This window comes from Corapipo altera, unplaced genomic scaffold, assembly GCF_003945725.1.
Source record: "Corapipo altera isolate COAL_440 unplaced genomic scaffold, ASM394572v1 1, whole genome shotgun sequence".
Lineage (NCBI taxonomy): Eukaryota > Metazoa > Chordata > Aves > Passeriformes > Pipridae > Corapipo > Corapipo altera.
The window spans coordinates 5708248-5728886 of record NW_020884873.1 but is presented as its reverse complement, the minus strand read 5'-3'; the positions used below and the strand labels follow the sequence as shown (position 1 = coordinate 5728886).

Sequence of the window (20639 nt, the reverse complement as noted above, 5' to 3'; positions counted from 1 at the left end):
CCCCTGCCCCCGGGCCGCCGCCCCCGGCCCGGCCCCGCTCCCCTCGCCTGTCCCCCCACTTCTCCGCTCCAGGCAGCCGGCTCCAGCTCGCCTCCTTGACGTCATGTCTGTAGCGAGGCTTCAGCAGGCGCAGTGGAGGCAGGCAGCGTGTTAAACTTTCAGATCAAGTCCGGCGGCTCCCAACGCCGTGCGCGGGGGGCTGCGTGCAGCCGCCGCAGCTGGAACATCTGGAAGCGTTCAGTGTGTCTGTCTGTCGGCGAGAGGGAGAGAGCGGGGAGCGAGCGCGCTGAGGGAGGGGAGGGAGTAAGGGGCTGGGACTGTGCTCTCTTCCTCTGCAGAAACAGCTCCCTGCCAACACAACGCGCTCAGAATGGCTTTGAAGAGGAGGAGCAGCAGCGTTTGAACATCTCTCTTCTTTTTTTTTTTTGCCTTCCTCCTTCTCTTACTCTTGTAGTTGGTGGATTTTAAAAAGACATTTAGCCCTCAGAGGTTTGTCCTGGATGCTTTTGCTTTTTTCCTTTATCCCCCCCCCTCTCGCTCGTTTCCCCCCTTCCTGTTCTTTTTTATGGTTTAACAGCCAGAGGTGCTGTGCTAAATTCTTGGAAGGGGCCCGGATGTACTGAGGATGCATTGCAATTTCACTAAAGGAGGCAGTAGTGGAAAGGATCAGTTTTTGGTGTTTGATGCAATAATGGGAATCAGGTAATAATAAAAGGGGAAATTCTACAGCTCCATTCTTCCTTGAATTTTTACCAAGCCGATTTTCGGAGGGATTAACCTGGACTCGTTTTAAATGGTCAATGAAAACAAGAGGATGTACATTCCAGAAGAAAACCATCAAGGTAAGCCTGAGATTTACCTCCGAGGACCTAGCAACCATTCCCTACCCTGCCCTTTGTCCGTTATCTCTCGGCTCAGTTCAGCCGCCGCTGCCACAGCCAGCGGCAGGCGGAGGGGCCGGGGCAGAGGACAGCCTTTGACACCGGGTTCCATTCGGAGCATACAGCTCCCCTCGGCCGGGCGTGCTGCGAAGAGACCACCCCAGCCCCTCAGGGAACGGGTGTTAGGAAACCCCGGGCAAAGAAAAGTTGCTTTAAGTCGCCGTCGTCGCCTTCTTAGGCGGAGGGGTGAGGAGGGGCGCCCAGCAAAGGGGCTGCGCGCTGGGGCCGGGGGCTGAGGGGAGCCGCGGAGCAACCCACTCCTCCGTGTCAGAGGAAGATTAACTCGCGGTGTGGCCGGAATTAAGGGATCTTTCCCAATTAACGTTGTCCCGGTCCTCCAAACCCTCGTCTGGGCACGGCTTCGTAAGACACCGGGAGAGGAGCCCTTCCCTTCTCTTACGCTATTTCTAATCTCTCACACGAAAGGGGAGGGGAAGGGAGAATTATCTGTTTACACGCATATACACCATACACGCGCCCATACTGAGAGAACGAGGGACATCGGGGGTGCCTGTATTAAAATTAAAGTTCGTTTTTACTTGGGGCACTGATTTCTCGCCGAGCTCCTCTCAGGATCGCCCGCATCATGGATACCAACCCGTGCTGCTGCTCCTCGGCATTAGCAAACGTCCCCCGCTATTCCCTGTAGTAAAACTTTGTTTGTCCAAACTCCAGAAGCCTTCCCCCGCCCCCACACCCACACCACCCCCCCCCCGCCCAACCCCGATCTGCCGTTCCTGAAGTTATTTTTATCCTATTACCTGCATGGTGTCACCCCCTCCTCTCCCTTCCCTCCAGCCCTGGCTGCACACACACGTCGGTGTTGCAGAGCAGACAGAGCCATTTCCTCCCCTCGGCGAGAGAGGAGCAGCGCTCCGCCGGGAGCGGGTGCCGGGCTGCCTCTCCCTCCCCAGCAGAAGCCCCCAGGGCGGCCAACTTCTTCCTCATCTCGCCCTTCGCCCCCGGCCTTGCCCTCAGGGCAGCCCCTCCCTCGGCCGGCGACAACTTGCCTGCCTGGAAACGAGCCCCCGCCCGCCGTGACCGAGCACCTGCTCGGGGTGCGGGGGTGCCCCGGGTGAGCCCCCCAGCTGCCCCTACCCCCGAATCCCTCGCAGGGGCGGCCGAGGGTGCAGCTGGGGAGGGGCGCTAACGCTGTGGCAGCCCTCAACGGTGGAGGGGCAGTGGGTTTCGGAGATAACAACACCCTCCTTCCGATTAAATACAGCTTAAAAAGAATAAACCCACCCAGCACCCCCACCCCTAGCCACTCTGTCGAAATGAGGTGGGAGGGGAAAGGAAGCAGCCCCTGATCCAGAGTGCTCCTTCCAAGTGGGAGCGAGTCCGCAGCACATGCATTCAGCAGGCATAATTGGGCTGCTCTTCCTGGTCCAGAGCTGATAAAGTGGATGAAGAGCTCAGCCTCCATAGCAATATGCCAACGCTATGGCAACCTAAATCCAGCTCCCTCCTTATCAGCTGCAGTGATTATATAATTGGAGGAACAGTTTTGCATCTGTCTCTTGATGCGGATTGTCATTACTCCCAGGTGAAAGAACAACTTCTAAAGCAAACAGAAAATCAGCCAGGTGGAAGAGAGTTCTGTTCCCTGATAGTGCTCAGGCTGCCATTTATTTACAATCTGTTTTTATTTTGTGCAAACAGCACCTGAAAGGTTAAATTGATCAGTAGTCAAGAAAACCTGGTGGTGAGGAGACAGGAGCAAACCAATCACAAGGTGGAATGGAGCCATTAAAGCAACCACAGATTCCCAGTTGCGAGGTAGTGGTAGGAAGGGAGCGGAAGATGAAGTGAGGTCTGTGATCCTTGTCTACTCCTTGCTTCTAAGAGAGAAGATTGATTTGGATAAGTCTTGCATCTTTCTCAGTTGCTGGCAGCAAGGTAAATGTTCCAGGTACTAGTGATGCAAGACCAATTTTGATGTCTGTTCTTGAAACGTGAGTGACATGACTAGGCCTCTGCCAGCAGTTGCTCTCTGCACAGGTCTGATCTCAGCCAGCCCTTTATCAGCCTGCTGAACAGCCCTTACACTCGGGTATCTGGGCAGTAGGGGAGCTGGTGTAATAGGGCTTACTTAAAATAAATAAATAAAGCACAGAGAGGCCATTAGTTACACTGTGAGGGCTGTGGGGAGGAGAAATTGCATTTGAAAGTGCTTTATTGACTTCTTAACTGCTAATTTGGGTAGGTTTGTAATACACTTATTTTATGCTTTTGAACATGACTTTGTACCCTGAAAATCTTTGACCTTAAACTAAGAATTTCCTAATTTTTTTGGATGTTAAAACATAAGCCTACTGTGTTTTTGTTACAGTCTCCCATTGCACGAAGGGGGAGTAAACAGTATTATTTGTAGATGCTGAGACACTTTCCAATCTTCATTTTTGCCCCACAATGGAGTGTCTTTTTTATAACCGTTAATTATTCATTAATACCACAGAGCACGTGTTTGTCTAGAAAATGATGAAACCCCACCTGCTAAGCACCAGCAGAAGCTTTCAAAAGTAACTACATCACATCTAATGCACACGTGGGACCGGATGGAATCCTAGATGGGCAGCTTTAATGCGCTGCCTCACAATACTTCGCAAACTTGCTCTCCTAATACAAAATGGAAAATCAGTTTGCAAACCCACGTGTTGCAGCTCTCTCCGGGGAGGGACCGGAACGAGCCATCCTGGCCCCTGGGTGGCCGCTTTGGCTCTCCAGCGTGGCTCGAACACCTCGGGAGGTTTCGCTGCTGGCCCTGCTGGCGCCCGGCGGGATCTGTCCTGGGGAGATTTGGCGATCAGGCAGGAAATGAAAGCAAGGCAGCAGTTTTGCCGTGTTTTTCAGTTCCGGGGATTAGGTGGGGAGGGGGAGCGGGGGGGTCCCGGGCTGCCTCTCCCGGAAGGTGGCACTGCAGGGCCGCGGAGCCCGGCGGCGCTCGGAGGGGCTCGGCAGGAGAGACACTTCCCGGGATGCTCGTCCAGACCCTGCTCTTCAGGAGGAAAGGCCAGATGTAGCACTGAGAGATAAGTGTCTACCCCGGAATAAAATTCATTAGGATTGAAGAGCCCCTGTTAGGTCATTTATTCCGTGTAGTAATGATTCTCCGAGTGAAAAACCATTTCTGACACCATGTCTGAACTACCCTGCCTTCAATTTCAGAAAATGCCTTTGGGCTTTGTCCTTATTGCATATTTTGAACAGATTTCTACCTGCTGCTTGTAGAAAAGAACCCCCTCAGGTATTTGTCAACCATAATTAGGTCTTCTTGCAACCTCCTTTCCAAACCTGCACATACACTGTTCTTGAAACCTTCCCCTGTAAGACATTCCTTTCATAGTCCTTGTATCTTCTGTATCTGTTAAATTAAGAACTAATTAGTATACCCTTTATTTCTCGGAAGCCTATTGATAGCGAGAGGGTCAAGTCACAAGTACAGTCCCTAATGCATTTTCTGACCTGAAGTGAGGGTCAAACCCACAAATATTCCCCTTAACTTTGCAGGTATAAATAGAGATTGTGCACGCTTCACAGCTGATTTCAGATGAAGGATTGAAATCTGTCTCATGCTGTGCTACAAGACAAAACCATTGGCTATATGCACTAGAATTTATTGGATGTTTGCTTTAATTTTCTGGTCTATTTTCAGAATGCCAATTTTATTTCCTGTTATTTTTTGGGGAAATGCTTTTATGTGTAGGAGAAACCATGCTCTTTCCATGGTGACAAAGTGATCAGATTAGCAAACTGAATTGTCATTTTCGACTATTTGTTCTTGTGCTCTTGTTTTGCTGTCAGAGTGGGCATTAGTCGTGGGGAATAAAGAATACCTCTAAGTGGTCTGAAACAGCTTATCTTCAAGATTTTTGTAGAAAAGAGTCTGAATCACTGTTTAAAAATGCAGCACTTTAATTCCATCCCCCCCTATTTAACAATAAGCACTTGTAATTATGAAGTATTATCTTCTGCCACAAAGTACTTGGAACTTTCAGTAGCTGTAAAGCATTTAATGCAATATAATATGAAATAGCAGTGTAATATAAAAATATTTAATATAATGCTAAGTAACAGTACTTAAACATTGTGCATAATACAGTGCACTGCATTTACTTGTGAAAGGTGACAGTAGAGTCTTCAGCAAAGCATTTCCTATCCTTACAAGGAGTATTTAAATATCCTGGAATTTAAAGTATATACTTTTGAAAGATTGTCTTTGAAATTATCTTCAGTCCCAGTCACAGAAACCAGTCTTGGTTAGGTCATCATCAGGGTTCCTGTTGACTGGTTCTACCTGAAGTTTGCACTGCTACCATGAACACTTACCTGGTGTGCTCTCTGCAACCAAGGCACCTTTATGAATCCACTCTTGCTTGCAATCCACTCTGCAATCAAATATGTTTCGGGGGTTACATCTGAGTAATTCACTGCAGCAGATGTGACACAGTGTTGCCATGTGGAACTAATTTATCCTACCAAGATATTTACTTTGAATCATTTGTCCTCATCTTTTTGTTTCCTCAAAACACTTCAGGGAACATGTCTTAGAACTGTGGTGTTACTGTGGTATGCTTAGTTTTGGCTTATTTTCTTTCAGTTTTGTGGAAAATGGTTCTATGTCCACGCTTAAAATAGGATTTATTTGAATGGCAATCACTCTTAAATTTATTTTGTGTGTGTGTGTGTGAATTGACATTTGTGGCAATTTGACTCGCTGGGAAGTGTCTTGTTTAACCCTTTCTGGGAAATAATTAGAGGAACAGAGTCATTCAAGTTCAGGAACAGCAAATACAAGATCTCTTCTGAGCAAGTGTGTTCTCTAAATTTATTGACTATCAACCAACATAACAGATGTGACTGCATGCAGTAAAAGTCTCTCTTGAATTATTGAACACAACAAATCAGATCAACACCAAACAAAGCTTTTTCCAGCGGCAGATATATGCTTTCCAAAACATAATGTTATTAAATGGTTCAATTGCCTGTCTTTTTTTTTTTTTAAGACTGCAGACAAACCCAATATATTTTTTGTTAATCATTTGTCTGAAACATTGGTTTTATGTAGACAGTGGGGATGATATGAATTTGAGAGCAAGCGTATTCATCAAAATGTTTATTACTGAATTTCAGCATCCTCAATTTTAAAAAGAGAAAACAATATTAAGGGTTCAGACATTGGTTGCCACAGAATACTTTTGGTAGTTAAGCTGGCATTTCTTGTAATTTTACCAGTGGAAGTTAAATTCTCTAAAATGGCTTTGTTTGTTTGTTTGCTTTATTGGAGTAAAAGCATCACTGTACATTTAAGCCAATTGAAAACTCTTCTTTTTTCCCCTCAGCTTTCTTTTTTTTTTTTTTTCTTTTGAGAGAGGCAGTCACAGTCAGGCTTCTGGGCAGAGTAATGGGCTTGTGATTATTCTGCCAGAGAGCAGGTGTGGTTTTATGTGGCAGAGTGGTCCTGCTGAAGCTCTGATAACCAGTGGTGAGGTTACATGATCGCAAATGGACCTGTTGCTCTTGCAAGGTTGTTGTGGAATAAAGCAGGCTGTAGTTGCTAGTATACATAAATCTTTTTCTGAAAGAGTCCTTGAAAGTTTCTCTCAGTTTCTGTGGATGGGATATAATCATAAAAGCAGTATAAACTTCTTTGAGAACTTGAGATGGTTTCAGGGTAGGTCTCTTCCAGCTGGAAGAGTCACAGATATCTCTGTATTGTGTGTAGAGATTTCCAGAACAAAAGGCCTTGCTGAGTTTCTCCCAGAAACCTAAATAAAACATTAGAGATTGTATGGTTTGGATAGGTGGATTTGACAGTCCATGAGGGGTGGGGGTGAGGGGGCGGGGAAAGGAGAAAAGATTTATACATGTGTTGTAGGAAGTGACAGGAGATTTGATGCAACCACATTTTGTCTTTATTTGGTCAAATTGGCAGTTGTCCAGATATCAAGGTTGAATTATTGTGATCCACAGCTGAGAGATTATTAGCACAGTTCATCCTCAAGAGATTAAATTGAGGAGAGCCAATGGCTTTGAAGGTGGTCTGCTCTGTATGTCCCCTTCCCAGGCATCTTTCCCAAAAAGTGGTAAAAATCAGTGAGTGGTTCACTTTAGCATTCCAATACATGTTAACATGTCTGGTTGATGGATGAATCCTGCTGTAATTTATAACCATTTAGCTGGGTCTAGTTTCTTTCTGTTGAGATGTATATATACCCACGCATAAAATCACTGTGGAAGTGATAACTGTAGGGCTTGAATCCAAACAGGATTGGGATCCCAACTTTGATTTAGATTCCTTTTTCCTTACAGACTAAAATATATCAACATAACTGTTAATAGATATTCTCTAGGATGTTAAAAACTTATCTAGGAATGCTAAGACTATGTATTTGTAGAGGACTTCTCCGATTTTCCTTTTTTTTTTTTTTGGACATGTCTATGTTTTTCCCAGTCTCAGATATTAAATTCTAAATCTCAATGGCTGCCAAAACATTCAGAATCTGTCAAAAAACACCAGCAAGTTGAATGTCCTTCAACAGCTGGGAGGAGTTAGCAGACTACCAGCTAAAGCCCTGTCTATGTGGATTAAAAAAAAAGGATTATTTAACCTGGCAGCTGGAAAGAAATAAAAGAAATCCATGAGATTCATCAACTGCACACCAACAAACATAGCACATTTAGGAGGGAGAGTAAATTTGCTTCTTTGATAGAAAAGAGAATATTAAAATAAAGTAACTTTTAAGGGTGACTGGAAATTTATTGGTTTTCAAACCAGACCCAGTAAAAATCTGTCTAATTCCACAGGAATTCTTTTTGCATTTTGCACATAAATCTGGAGTTAATTGTTTTAAGGAAAATGTTGTCTGATATCCATCTAACCTTAAAGGACACTCTGTCATATGTTTAAAATATGCTTCTCTAAATGGTATTGTTGTTTATCTAAAATTTTTCAGGTTTTCAGCCCACTATGTGTATGGTTGCCTTTGGGTATTTTGGAAAAAACAATTAAATATGACTGAACATGACATTATAATTACAAAGTAAATATGCTGTAATTGAGTAATTAACTCAACATTTCTTCCTAAAGGCATTGTAGGAACGAATTCATGTTACTGATCAGATTTCAGATTCTTTATTCTGAAGGAGAAAAAAAAGCTTCCATTCTCTAATATGGATGGCTAGATATAAGAGTTCTTAAGACTCTTCATTTTATAAATGTAATATGTGTTTTTGAAAATTTAATATGTATTATTGATACATCAAATATTTTCCCAATATGAAGTAGTCTTTTACCTATACAAAAAGAATACTTGTGTCTCTTTGCTTGCAAGTCAGTTCAGCTCTGTTAAGTACCAGCTATACTCTGCTTCATGTATTATTAGCAAAAATAATAATTCTGAAGTTGAAACGTGTGTGATATAGCTGTTAGTAGTAGAGTTCTTGAGTTTTAGCTACAGAAACACTACAGTGAATTGTGTGAGAAGCAAATGTAATCCAGGTGAATTCAGGAATTAAAATTTGTGTTTGTTGAAGACAGAGGGAAAATGAATTACTGCACTTAAATACACTGCATAGTGGATTGATGTTGAACCTTAAGTCTGATACAGATTGACAAATGCCAGGAAGCTGAAAATTAAGACTGATCTGTAATGCCAAACTTTGCTGTTTTTTCTATCTTGTAACTTCCACATAATTCCCAAAAGAATGTTTTCCATGCAGATCCTATATGTAAATATTAGGAATTTGGATTTAGTTAACTACGAAGGGGTCTGATTTCCTTGGGATGAGTTTAGCATATTGACAGCGAAGTCAGTTGACAGCAAAGTCAGCAAATGAAGTCAGATAAGCCCAAGGGCCATTAAGAAAACAGAGGAAATCCATAGTATTCATTACTCTCTGGAGTAGTGAACAAATAGACTTATGTGTAGGGAGGAAAGCTTCACCTGAGCGCTGAAATTCCCATATGATACTTAAATTGCCTATTACTGCTATTATGAATTGTATATTGCCTATTATTATTGCCTATTATAAATTGTATAGATGCATAGAGTGTTTTCGAGTGTAATTTAAATTCGAATCGGTGTCTTTAGAGAGAAGTAAAATGCATTTATGGGGTGAAAATTGAGAGTGATCAGGTTTAATTGTGGGTTTAATGGTACTTCATTATGACCTGTATTCAGGAGCAACATCTAGGTGTGGATTACATGAAAGTTTTACATCGTTTTCACCTATGTGAAAATTTTAAATGAAAAACCTGAGATTTGCAGGCATCAGGTTTGGTGCGGGCAGTGTCAGAGTCGAATTCCTAAATCAGTGAATGGCTTGAGTGATAGGACTCTAATATGTTGTCTGGCAGATTCTCACTGGCTTTGGCTCAATTGCACAAATTCTGGGAGGGTGAAATGTTTGTTAGCTGGTGTTTGGGATGGGGTGGTCCTGCACGTAGCAGTACGTGCTGCTGAGTTCTCAGAAGCATTTATCTACAGTTCTGTTTAAGAATTATTTGCTACTTGTTTAATGTGATGAAGCTTATTGCTTAAATCAGAAACAGGGGAATTCATGAGGGAATATGTTGAAGAAACAAATTCTTAATTCTGGTTTTGGCTTTACATTATGACAAAGAGAGTTAATAATTTAATTTCAGTTTTGGATTTGAAAACAAATGCAATCGCTCAACGGTGACTGGAATAGAGGATCACTTGTCATTTCAGCCATTATAGCAAAAGTCAGAAATAAAAGCAGAGAGTGAAAGATTAACATGAGCATGGCTTCAAGGCTTTTATCTGCTTTAAGGCAAAGGGTGTCAAGAAAGATCATAAGAGATGAAAAATTGTGTTCCGATTTGCACGCAGTGATAAAAGCTGTTATGGATGCCAGGAAATCGGTCAAAAATAACTAGAGGGACTTGCTACTGGCAGTTCTTAAAAGCAACTGAAGTGTTTTAAAATAAAATTTAAAAAAAATCAGGTATCAAACTTGAGAAAAATTGAGCATGGGGCTTTACAGGTGCCTGGCAGCATCTCTGGGAAAGTGTCATAGCACATGGTCAAATGTGAAGTGCTTAAAAAAGGATCACATCTTAAGATATGCATAATTCAACAAAAACACTGCAGGAAGTTTTTAATGCTGATAATGCAACTTCTGTTACTTTCTATGAAACATGATGCTTAGACATCTTCTTAAGTGCTTTTAATTTGCGATGTGATTTACACGCCTTTTAGAGTATTTCTGTCAACAGATATGCATTTGACTGGAACATACATCCTGCTGTTTAAAGGCAAAGCTTGCATTTAAATAGGTACATATGGGTCAGCAGTTCTTTATCTATTTTTCCAGTGCTTAGCATTCTTATTGAGAACGTTGCTGTTATCTTGCTTTGCCTTGATTTTGCTCTTATTTCACCAGAACGCTTTTTTACTTTTATTTTGGGGTATGCGTTTTTGAGATTCTGTTTGCTGTGCCTTAAGGTGGTTTCTCATGAAGAACGTTGGTGCACAGAATACAGAGCTAGGTCTGACTGAATGTTGCTAAGGATGTTGGCATGCGTGCTGTAGGGCCAGAGGATTCATTATTTATGAGAAATATGGATGGGGAAGTCCTGCATGGAGTCAAATCTACAAATATCAGAGGGAAGGAAATTTATTCTTATAGCACATATCAGTGGTGTTTGATGCTTCAAAAGGAATTTGATGTAAGCTCATCCAGATGGCTTAATATATTGGTGGATTTTATTACTCGTCTCCCTATGTCAGTGTTGAAATATTATTTTAAAATACTATTTAAAGATAGAATTACTGCAGAAGATGGAAAGCCCCACTTGTCATCTTAGGATTTAAACCTCTAGTTCATGTAGCTAGTTGTTCTAATAACAGCAATAGAAAGTATCTAAACCTGATTCTGCAGCTACTGAACAGAGATTTGACAGATTGCCTAGTGCTGTTTGGAAGATTAATGTAAAGACTGGAGTATGGATATTTAGAGCATCAGACTGTATTTTAATTTATTTTTCTGTTAGGATGTAGATGCCTAGAAAATCTGTCATACCTCTATAAAAGCTATATTTCTTTCCTTTTGGAAGAGTGAAAAAAAATAATAATTTCAAAAAATAATTTCTCTGAAGTTATTTGCTTATCTTCGTATATATTTATGTGGTCATGATCCCTGTAGTACAAACATCTTCCAGTGTTAAAAACTCTGTTGCTCTTCACAACATGCCAGGTCAATAGTCTTGGAAAATTAATTTTCTCTTTCTTCATCAACTATGTCATGTGTGCTTATGTGAAGATATTACTCTAGGAGGTACAGGCAAAGAATTTAATATAGCATTTAATTTTAGCAAGATCCATGTTATGAAATGGTGTGTAGTTACTGATCTCATCAATCCTGTAGCAGGCACAGCAATATTGGGATGTTCAATGCATGTGTCTGGGTGGAAATCAAGGAGAGCAACCCCTGCCCTGGTCCTCCTGAGTGCACAAGTCCTTCCTGACCACACAAGCAGGTTGGAATCTTATGGTACAACCAGAACAACGGGTTGTTTTTTTGTCCTGGTCCAGCTGTGGTGATTGAAGGCAGGGCTCCCAATGGGTACCCCTGTACATATTGTCCCATGATTTGCATTATCTCTTTTCAGTTCTGCTGACTCCCCTTTCATCTGCCTTTGGGCTTCCTTTTTCTCTCTAGTCTTTTCCAGAGTAGACAACCCGCCCCTAGTTACTTTTTTCCCCATTGTCCCAGCTCTTCTACATCCATATCCAAATTTGGTGTTCCTGATCCTGGTCCTCAGTAATCCTGGCCTTATTTGGCACTACTAACAGAGATACCTGGGTGCTGTTGGCCTTCTGATACTCCCCAACAGTACTTCAGTGCTCCTTTTAACTGACTGTGAAGTTCATTCATCTCTGATTCAACTCCCTCTTAACTGTGTGGGGATCTGGCCATCCCTCCCAGTGCCACCTGTAACTCTTGTCAACTTCTTGCCATATCATGTCTGATAGTTTCTCATGTCATATCCAGTAGTTTTCCACGTCCTGTTCAGTCACCCAGGCCAGGGCTGAGTCATCTACCTGCAGCCCTAATACCAATTATTCTTAGTAGTCTTAACTTCAGTAATGAGTGCTGCATATTAATAAGTAAAGAGGATTCTCTTCTTTGTAAGTGTAATCTTTCCCTGGTGGTCATCAGTTTTATAGCTGGGGAATGTAATGGTCATGGAAGGAGGCCAGTATTTTGGGTAACTGGAAACAAGTGATCAGACAGGGTTATGGGGAGTCAATGCTGAGATTTTGGTATGAATTTTGAACCAGATAGGTTATGATCAGGATGCATGTGGTTTCACTCCTGGATGTGAATTGCAGAGATAATGTTTTCCCTGAATGTAGATATTGCCATGATCCAGTGGGAAATGGATAGAAAAGGGAACTCTTACCTGGTCTCTCTCTGGGGACTGCACGTGGTAGTATGTGGTGCACACAGTGTACTTGGTGCTAATGGATAAAAGGAGTTAGACCTCTCTCTTCCTCCCAGTTCTTCACATACCTATCAGTAGGCACCCTCAGGGCTTGAATAGGAACCTAGATATACAGACATTTCTGATTTTTATCTGCCATCTTCCCACTGTCTGTATCATGAGGCATTTTTATTTTTGTTTTCAAATAGCTGGAAAAAATTGTCTTACTCTCAGGAACCATTAGAATGTCTCTGAGATGTCTGCAGTTGCACTGTGCCTACACAGTTGTGAATATATATAGGCAGAAGTATAATTTGCTTAGTGGACCAGAATGAATAAGTGACTGTGATTGGAAGGATCTGACTGTGTTATGAAAGATTTGGAAAGAAATAGAGTGGTATGAAATAAGAAAGAAATGGTCTGTGTTTTCAGATTGTCATTCTTCATATAGTAAAACTAATCATTTGGTGTAGATTTTGTTTTACCTCACTGTAGGTGTTTAAATTGTCTAGTTGGAGCTAATTATTTAGAACTGGTGTGTAGTCAGTGGAGAGGAAGGCAGCCATGGCCACAGAACATTATGGATATCTAAAATATTGGAGTAGGCTGCTTTTTTTGGAGCTACTTAACTCTGCCTTGACTATATAGCTAAAGCTTTGATGACAAAGTTAGACTAAATGTCAGATTTTTAGATGGCGAGAACTAATGGAATAAATTCCACCTTATGCCTGTGTGTTGATTTCTAATTTTGGTTGTCAGCAGCAGAAGCATAGTGTCAAGAAAGGAGTTATATGCCTATATTAGGCTTTAGTAAGTCACCTGTCTCTCAGGTGCAAATATGCAAATACATTAAAGGCATGCCTCCTGCCTCAGTGGATGCTGTTAAATAAAAGAAATTGGCAAAGAAAAGCATGATAAGAAAAACAATAACGTGGGCAAAATCCCTGTTGGAAATGCACGGAAGCTGCTTGTTGAGGAAATATCATTGTTTCTGTCTAGGGTCAAAACAATTAATTATTCCCAAGACTATGCTTAGGAGTGGGAAATTTCGTGAATGCAAAACAGGTGGCTTCAGGATGGAGATGGGGCTTTCCAGGCAGTGTCAGAGAGGGATGGCAATTGTGCCAGAAGACACAGCATCAGAGGAACTGTGGTGTCATCAGTTCAGTCTTCTCCTCCTAGCTAGCGAGTGTGGGTAGCTGAGCTGGCTGGAATGTACCACATTCACAAGGAAAGATTAGTAGTTAGGTAATAGGAATGTAGAGAGGGTTTTCTGCAGTAATTCTTTGATTTGTGTGTGTTGTGCTTCGGGGTGAACAAATACAGCCTGCCTGATTTTGATCATGTAATTTTTGAGTCATTGCAAACTTATATAGTAGCAGGGTCTCAGAGAGAAGATAAACTGAGGTGCAAAATTAATTTGATCTTGCTAGCTTGGCAACTTTGTGCAACTTTGGACATGTTGGCAGATGAGCTTCTGCCTGCCAGAGCCCAGAATGTGCTGGGTCTGTGATTTCAACCAGAGAGAGCCCTTGTCCCTCTGGGATGCAGGCAGAGGAGGAATACAATGGTACTCCATTCTGGTGACATCAAAAGAAAAGGTTAACTTGTCTTGGCAGGGCAAGTTTTTATCACCATAAATAGAGGGTGGCAGACACACTTTCTTTATATCTTTATACTACTATTATCTCAAAGAACATGTATCTTTTCAAAATTTCTTCCTCTCTCTGCCACAAGCAGGGATACAAAGTCTTTATGCATCATTCAGATATCTCTTCAGAGCCTCTATTCCCAGAATTTGCAGCCTTGACTCTCTCATGCTGCCCTTTGCATAAGCTCCACAGTGACTAAACACCTGCTGTGCCCTGGGAGAAAGGCTGGGCTGTGGCAGCTGGGATATGTGAAGCACCTATTCCAGCTTCCTGAAGAGCATCAGTGAGTAATTTTGCTCACAGGGATTGTCATCTGTGATGGGGCAGATCGGCTCAAAGCAACACTTGCCCTTCTCGTGAGGTGCTGATGAAATAATTGAACTTTGTGGACTCGGTTTTGAAAGCTGAATTTTGAAAATAGGAAGTGAGGGGATTTTTTAAATGAAGCAACAACCTTTAAATGTAGTATTTCCCATTGGTGACTTGCAGTTTAATCTTTCTGTAGAAATCAAACATACACTTTGCCTCTATTCTGTAATTTTGCATAGAGTTGTCTATGATGTTTTCTGTCATGGTTTCACCATTTGCTTTTGAATGCTCATTTACTGCCTGTGCCTGGTAATGATACAATGACTCAAAACTTGAGACAAGAGAATGTTTCAGGAAATGTATAGATTTAAGTGGGAGTAATTTACTTAAAAAAACCCGTGGCTGTTTTTGTAATGCTACTTGTCTGATCCAGCCATTGTGCTACAAATAACTTGAAACAGGGATAACAATGGGGATCCCCGGTCTGCATGTGAAAATGTTCCATTTATCCCACTACAAGCCTCAATATGTTGCAAAAAATACCTTTTTACAGGGATGCTTCTGACTGATGTATTTTAAATATCATCCTAATGGCTTTGTTTCCTGCTGTCCTTGGGCTGTCTGTGGAGAACAGATTTTTGAGGACATCTGCCAAGCTGAAGAATCTCTCACAGTTTGCGAATCCTCCCATTTGATCCCCAAAAGGGACATTAGAAAATTACACAGACCTGATCTGGGGAGATAAAGTGAAAGTGAATTCTGACATTTCACAGTTAAATTTCTCTGGCTAGGCCTCCTCACAGGTACCAGTGTATACCTTATTAGACATCTGAGTTTGCTTAGTTACAGCTACCAAATATTGAATATAATAAGGGTTATTCCAGTAAGTTAAAAGGGTCATGGGATGTCAAAAACGTTTCGTGTGCTCATGCTGATGAATTCCCATGAATTTTTTTTTTAATTCTCTTTGTATAAGACTAAATGATTCAGATATTTTAGTCTTTCATTGAAGATATCCTACTCTACATTTTCTTAGACCTCTTTTTCTCAGTTCTTTGAACGATTTCATTACTCTTTCCGAGGTGTGGATTCTAGAACTGGGGCCTGTGGTGGTGTGTTCCATAGTAATGCTCTGTACAGCCACATTCCCTGGACTTCAGGCTCACACACAGGTGGAAACTCAGTCAGGTCCATGTTGTCTGTGTGTTGGTTCACTCTGACCATTACTTAGAGCCAACAGCTGCTCTCAGGACAGACCAACTCAGTCATGAAAGAGGAGTTAAACCTGTGTGCACACTCTGCCTCCAAAGAGGGAGGGCACAGTACTGATGGCAAACTCCAGAGGTAATGAGAGATGCTTAAGCCCTGTAAATAGGGTTTTCTGTTATGCTTTTGTTGGTTGGTTTGGGGTGTTGTTTGGTGGGATTTTTTTTTTGTGTGTGTTTGTTTGTTGTTGTTGTTGTTTTCTAATGAGAAGTAGAAACTTAGAATCTCTTGGCCAGTGTTCCTATGCTGTCAGAGTAAATGGTTTATAGGAAATGCCTTGCTTCTTTTGTGATGCTGATCCTGCGAAGTGCACAGCACTTCCCAAGAAAGGAACACAAAAGCCTCAGCTTTCACCATCTTTGGTGTGATGTGAAAACTCTGAAGGCAGAGCTGAAGCAGCAGCTGGAGCAGTAACTCAATGGCAGTTCTCAAATAGTGCCTACTGAGTTCTAAGGAAGTGGTCTACAAACCTGGTGTGGATCTGCTTGTGGTACCTTAGCTCTGCTATGGGTAAATTCGGTAATGATCAATGAATCTACTTTTATATAAGCAGGAGTTCGTATTTTTAGAAAGAATCTATAAAGACTGTCTCAAACATTTGTCTGCATCTGCTGTAGGAAAGGTCACAGAGAAGCTGCTTAACAATGTTTGTATAGTCAACCAGTGACATAAGAACTATTTCGGGGTTACATGTTATAGTGTTCAGCCTGAGATGTAAACCAGATGCTGGTTTTCCTCATACAGGTGCTTACAAAGACTCTCTTGCAATTTTTCCCCCCTTTATTATCCACCCCTCTCCCCACCCCCTTTTTCTGCAGTTGCAATCTTCTGATTTAGTGCCTTATTTAGCTTGGAAATGCTCTTCACTAGCAGAGCAAGTCAAGAGTGCTTGTTTTTGCATCTGCATATTACATGTGCTTAATATTCAGACTTGGAACATCCAGCAAGAAGATACCAGTAAATAAAAACATGGTAGGGAAATGTCTGCATGTTGGAGATAGAATGTGTTACCTTAGGTACCAAACAAATCAGGAAAATTATTTTTCTCTATGCACAGTGCTATAAAAATATGACTTTACATCTGTTAATGCTTTAATACCTCTAGATTACAAAGGTCTAGTTTGAGTAAAGGAATGGTTTTGTTTGGTTTTTTTTTTAATTGTCTTTTAATATCACCCTGACATTGAACCAAGCCACTGTTTCCCTTTGTTGTACAACATGGTTTACATTCATGTGGTTAATAATTTTCTGTGGTTTTGTTTTAATGGGAGTTCACAAGGCCTTCCTTTTCCTTGCTTTGCAGAGCATTTTATATATGGAGCATTTCCTTGAGATTTTGTGGATGAAAGGAAATAGATAGAATGGAAGAAGCTTTTGTTCTTCCCTCAGTTCAAATTTTGCCATTGTTTTGCATGATCTTTTTCTAGTACCTTAATGATGCCAAGTTACAAAGAACCCTCCTGTTCGAATACTTTGACTTTGTATAAAATTATTCAAAAATAAGAACATTAGATGACTGAAATCAGGAGAAACACCAAACTTTTCTATTTTCGCTTAATTCTTAGGATTTGATATAACTCTTTGTATAGTTCATTTCAAAACTTACCTCTTCAGTTGCTTTTTCTGATGTTTTGTTGGTCTTACTCCAAGCAGCAGAGGAAGAAAAAAATTGTATTTTAAAAATAGAAAAATGTGTTTTTTAGAACACTAAGATTAATAGCTGAAATCAAAGTCAGTTTTGACACTTGAAACATCTTATAATGCCTTTTCCTTTGAAACTGCATTTCAAGAAGGGAGTGCATCTTTATTAGGATATTGCAGACATAACCTAAAATTAGATAAATGCAGTTTAAAATAAATTTCTGCCTTTATGAAAAGCAACAAATAGTTTTCAAGCAACTGTTTTGCGTGGGTGCTAATGATGTAATTTACAGATGTCTGGTTTTCACCGAGTATAATGCATCTCTGAAAATTGGAGAGATTATATATTTATAGATAGGTAGATATATTGATAGGTAGATATATTCTTCTAATTTGTATGCCCAGTACCTGAATGAATCTTTGCTTTGGGTGCCTGCTGTGGTCAGTTCTTACAGCCTTACACATGGACTCAGAGATAGCACTAATGGTGCAAAGTATGACACTGAATAGCCCAAGAGCTTGATGAAATGTGACCCCTTTGAATGAGAGGCTAAAAAGGAGGAGGATGTGGACCAGATGGCCTTCAGAGGTCCCTTTAAACCTAAGTTATTGTATCATAATGCGGATTAATGGCTTCCTGACGTGGGTATCATCACTGGGAGGGAAGGCTGGCAGGGAGTACTTCTGGCTTGTATAGGAAGTTTGGATACACACTCTGCTTTTGCATGCTTGCTGAGCTCTTTCCAGCAAACTCTGCCTGCTGCCTGGGTTTGTGCAGCTGAGCACTGACTCCACGAACACAAAGAGGAAGCAAAAGCCCTCAGCCTGTTAGAATTTGCACTGTCTCTTGTTTGTCAGGGCTGATCTCCATCTAGATCTGGATGCTAAAGTTTGATTTCTTTTTTTTTGTGTGTGTGTGTGTTGGGGTGTGTGTGTCTATTGAAATTTTTGTCTGTAACTCAGATAGAGACCTATATAGAGATCCCTTTGTGCTTTTTAGTCATCATCTGATGTAACTGAGAACAGATTGCTATTTTTGGACTGAGAATACTATGAGTTGTGGAAGAATTGTGATTGATTTTTCTAGGATGAGGATATTGAGATTGCAGGCTTTGAATTATTTAGATATCATACACTCGTACACAATTCCCAAATTGTCACATGTTTTTGGGCCAAAAGCAGCTACAGAATTGGGCTAAAAGCAACTGCAGAGCTGTTCTCCACCTTGTTCACAAACACATGTGCATGCATGTGCTCCCCACAAATAAATGGGAATCATCTCATTTAATCCACTTAAATTTGTTGTGCAATTAAACTCATGTTTTAGATTACTTCTGTACAGTCTGAAGATTGGCACTTTGAGCAACTGTTTTCACTTGTATTTCAGACATCTGTCTTAAGGATAGAAAAAATGATCCTCTGCACTGACTATAGAGAGGGTTTAGACAAGATCCCTTTTTTTAAATGGTTCAGGTAGGGTGAGGCAAATCACATGAACAAGTTTCTGTATTCATTTTTATCCCACTCTGAATTCTCAGGCAAGGAATCTGGAGACCATCTAATACAGTGAAGATTATTTTTAAAGTGCAAGAGCTTAATTTCTGCAAAGAAGTTATATTTAGATTACTCACTATGTGAAAAGTAATCATTCACCAGTAAGAAAATGGTGAGCAGTTAAGATGACAAGCTTGTCAGAAGAATCCAACTTATTGAGTTGCAGTTTATATCCAGAGGAATTTTACCAAAGCCAAGGAAGTTTTCCAAAAGTTGTGCTTGATCCCAGGATCTGTAATAGTGGTAACAATAACTTAGACAAATGGTGGGAGAAAATACATTTAAGAAAGAAATCTCTTTCTTGGTGTTTCCATTTGAGGATCTATGCCTGGAGTTTGCCCGAGAAACATGTTGCTCCTTCAAGAAACTAGCATGTTACTGCAAAGGTTTTGTGCTGACAGGTAGCCTAAAAATTAGGTACCCCACTTTAAAAAGATGTATTGATGCACTATACCATGAGATCTGCACATCTATAACTGCCTCAAAGTGAGGAACTTGGTTTTTTTTAATTTATATGCCATTTGTGCTTTGTGCTCTGCTGGAGACTGCATTATCAGAGCAGAACTATGGTTTTATGTAAAAAACCCTTGCTAGCCATTTCTTCAAACACACGGCTAATTGGGTTCTCTCAGGCATATTTGGGACAAATACTAATACTGTTACTGGTAAAAAAAAGATCTTTATGACCCTAGTCCTCTGTTACTATTTTCGAGTTGTATGAATGTTTCAGTGAGCTGTGGTTGAAGGAAAGTGTTCCCTGGTTTGACTTCTGAGAACTTAGTCTAGGTCCCACCAGAAACTCATCTCAAGACACCAAAAAGGATTCTGTGGGAGTTTTCGTGTTTTCTTGTAGCTTGAAAGCCACAAAAGAAAAAAAAAAAAGCAAATATTTTGAAGGAAATTGCCCTCTAAACATTTCTTCACCCTAAGAAATTTATCTCGTAATAGAATTTGTAATTCAGCTGAGTTGTATTACAGACTTCTCTGGCTCAAACTTTTCATATTACACGCTTGCCTTGGGGCTTATAATTTAGTAGGCTTCATGCTTTTTTCACTTCTTCCTCCTCTCTGAAAAAAAAAAAGAGACCTTACTTCCCAGTCTAGTTCTCTTGAATCTGTAGTTACAGAAGAGAAAAATCCAAACCTAGATTTTTGTGACTGCTGAGACTTTTCAAACTTTGGGCTTTCTAGATTTTTCTGGGTAAGGTTGGACAAGTTGGCTCTGGTGAAGGAGGCAGAACAGACTGTTGCTTTACTTATATTGTTTCAAAAGGGAAAGTGAAAATTTTAGAAACACTCTTAGATGATAACTTCTCATCACCTGCTAATTAGAATGGGGAGAGGCATGGGTTCTATCTTTTTTGTTAATGTACACTGAACTGTAAACCCCCAAATTTATCAGTAGATAGGAATATAATTTGCTTTCACTACAAGTACAGGGTTGTGTCTTTTATTAAAAAAAATTAAAACCAGTGCAGCACAAACAGTGCCCCTCTCCCAATACTCCCCCCACCAAAAAAAGAAAAGCCCCAAAGCAAAAAAATACAGCTCACCCCAAACACCTGAACTGTGTTCATTGAAAACCATAGCATTTTCAAATAGAAAAGTAAGGGAAATCTTGAAAATTTGTTGTCTCGGTGCACATGGAGGAATATCTTATTAGGAAGCAGTGAGTTTGCAACATACTCTGAAATAAAGTATATTTGCATGGAGAGAACTATATACGTGGTGATGTTAAGGGAAGAGTTGTCCCATGGTTTATTCCAGTGTTGATAGTGAATTATTACTGCGTGTGTTCTTGCTGGGCCTTATTCATGAGCCAGG

General features: G+C 41.0%; 1 protein-coding gene across 13 annotated transcripts in view; it reads left to right on the top strand.

Moving 5' to 3' along the window:
* Positions 1-308: 308 nt before the first annotated feature.
* CACNA1C (calcium voltage-gated channel subunit alpha1 C) overlaps positions 309-20639 on the top strand; it is a 433754-nt gene continuing 413423 nt past the window's right edge. For all 13 annotated transcript variants that reach the window (XM_027658568.1, XM_027658551.1, XM_027658560.1 and 10 more), the window contains exon 1: positions 309-842. In XM_027658568.1, coding sequence (XP_027514369.1) covers positions 794-842 — 49 coding nt within the window. In that variant the 5' untranslated portion in view covers positions 309-793. The remainder of the gene's footprint in view (positions 843-20639) is intronic.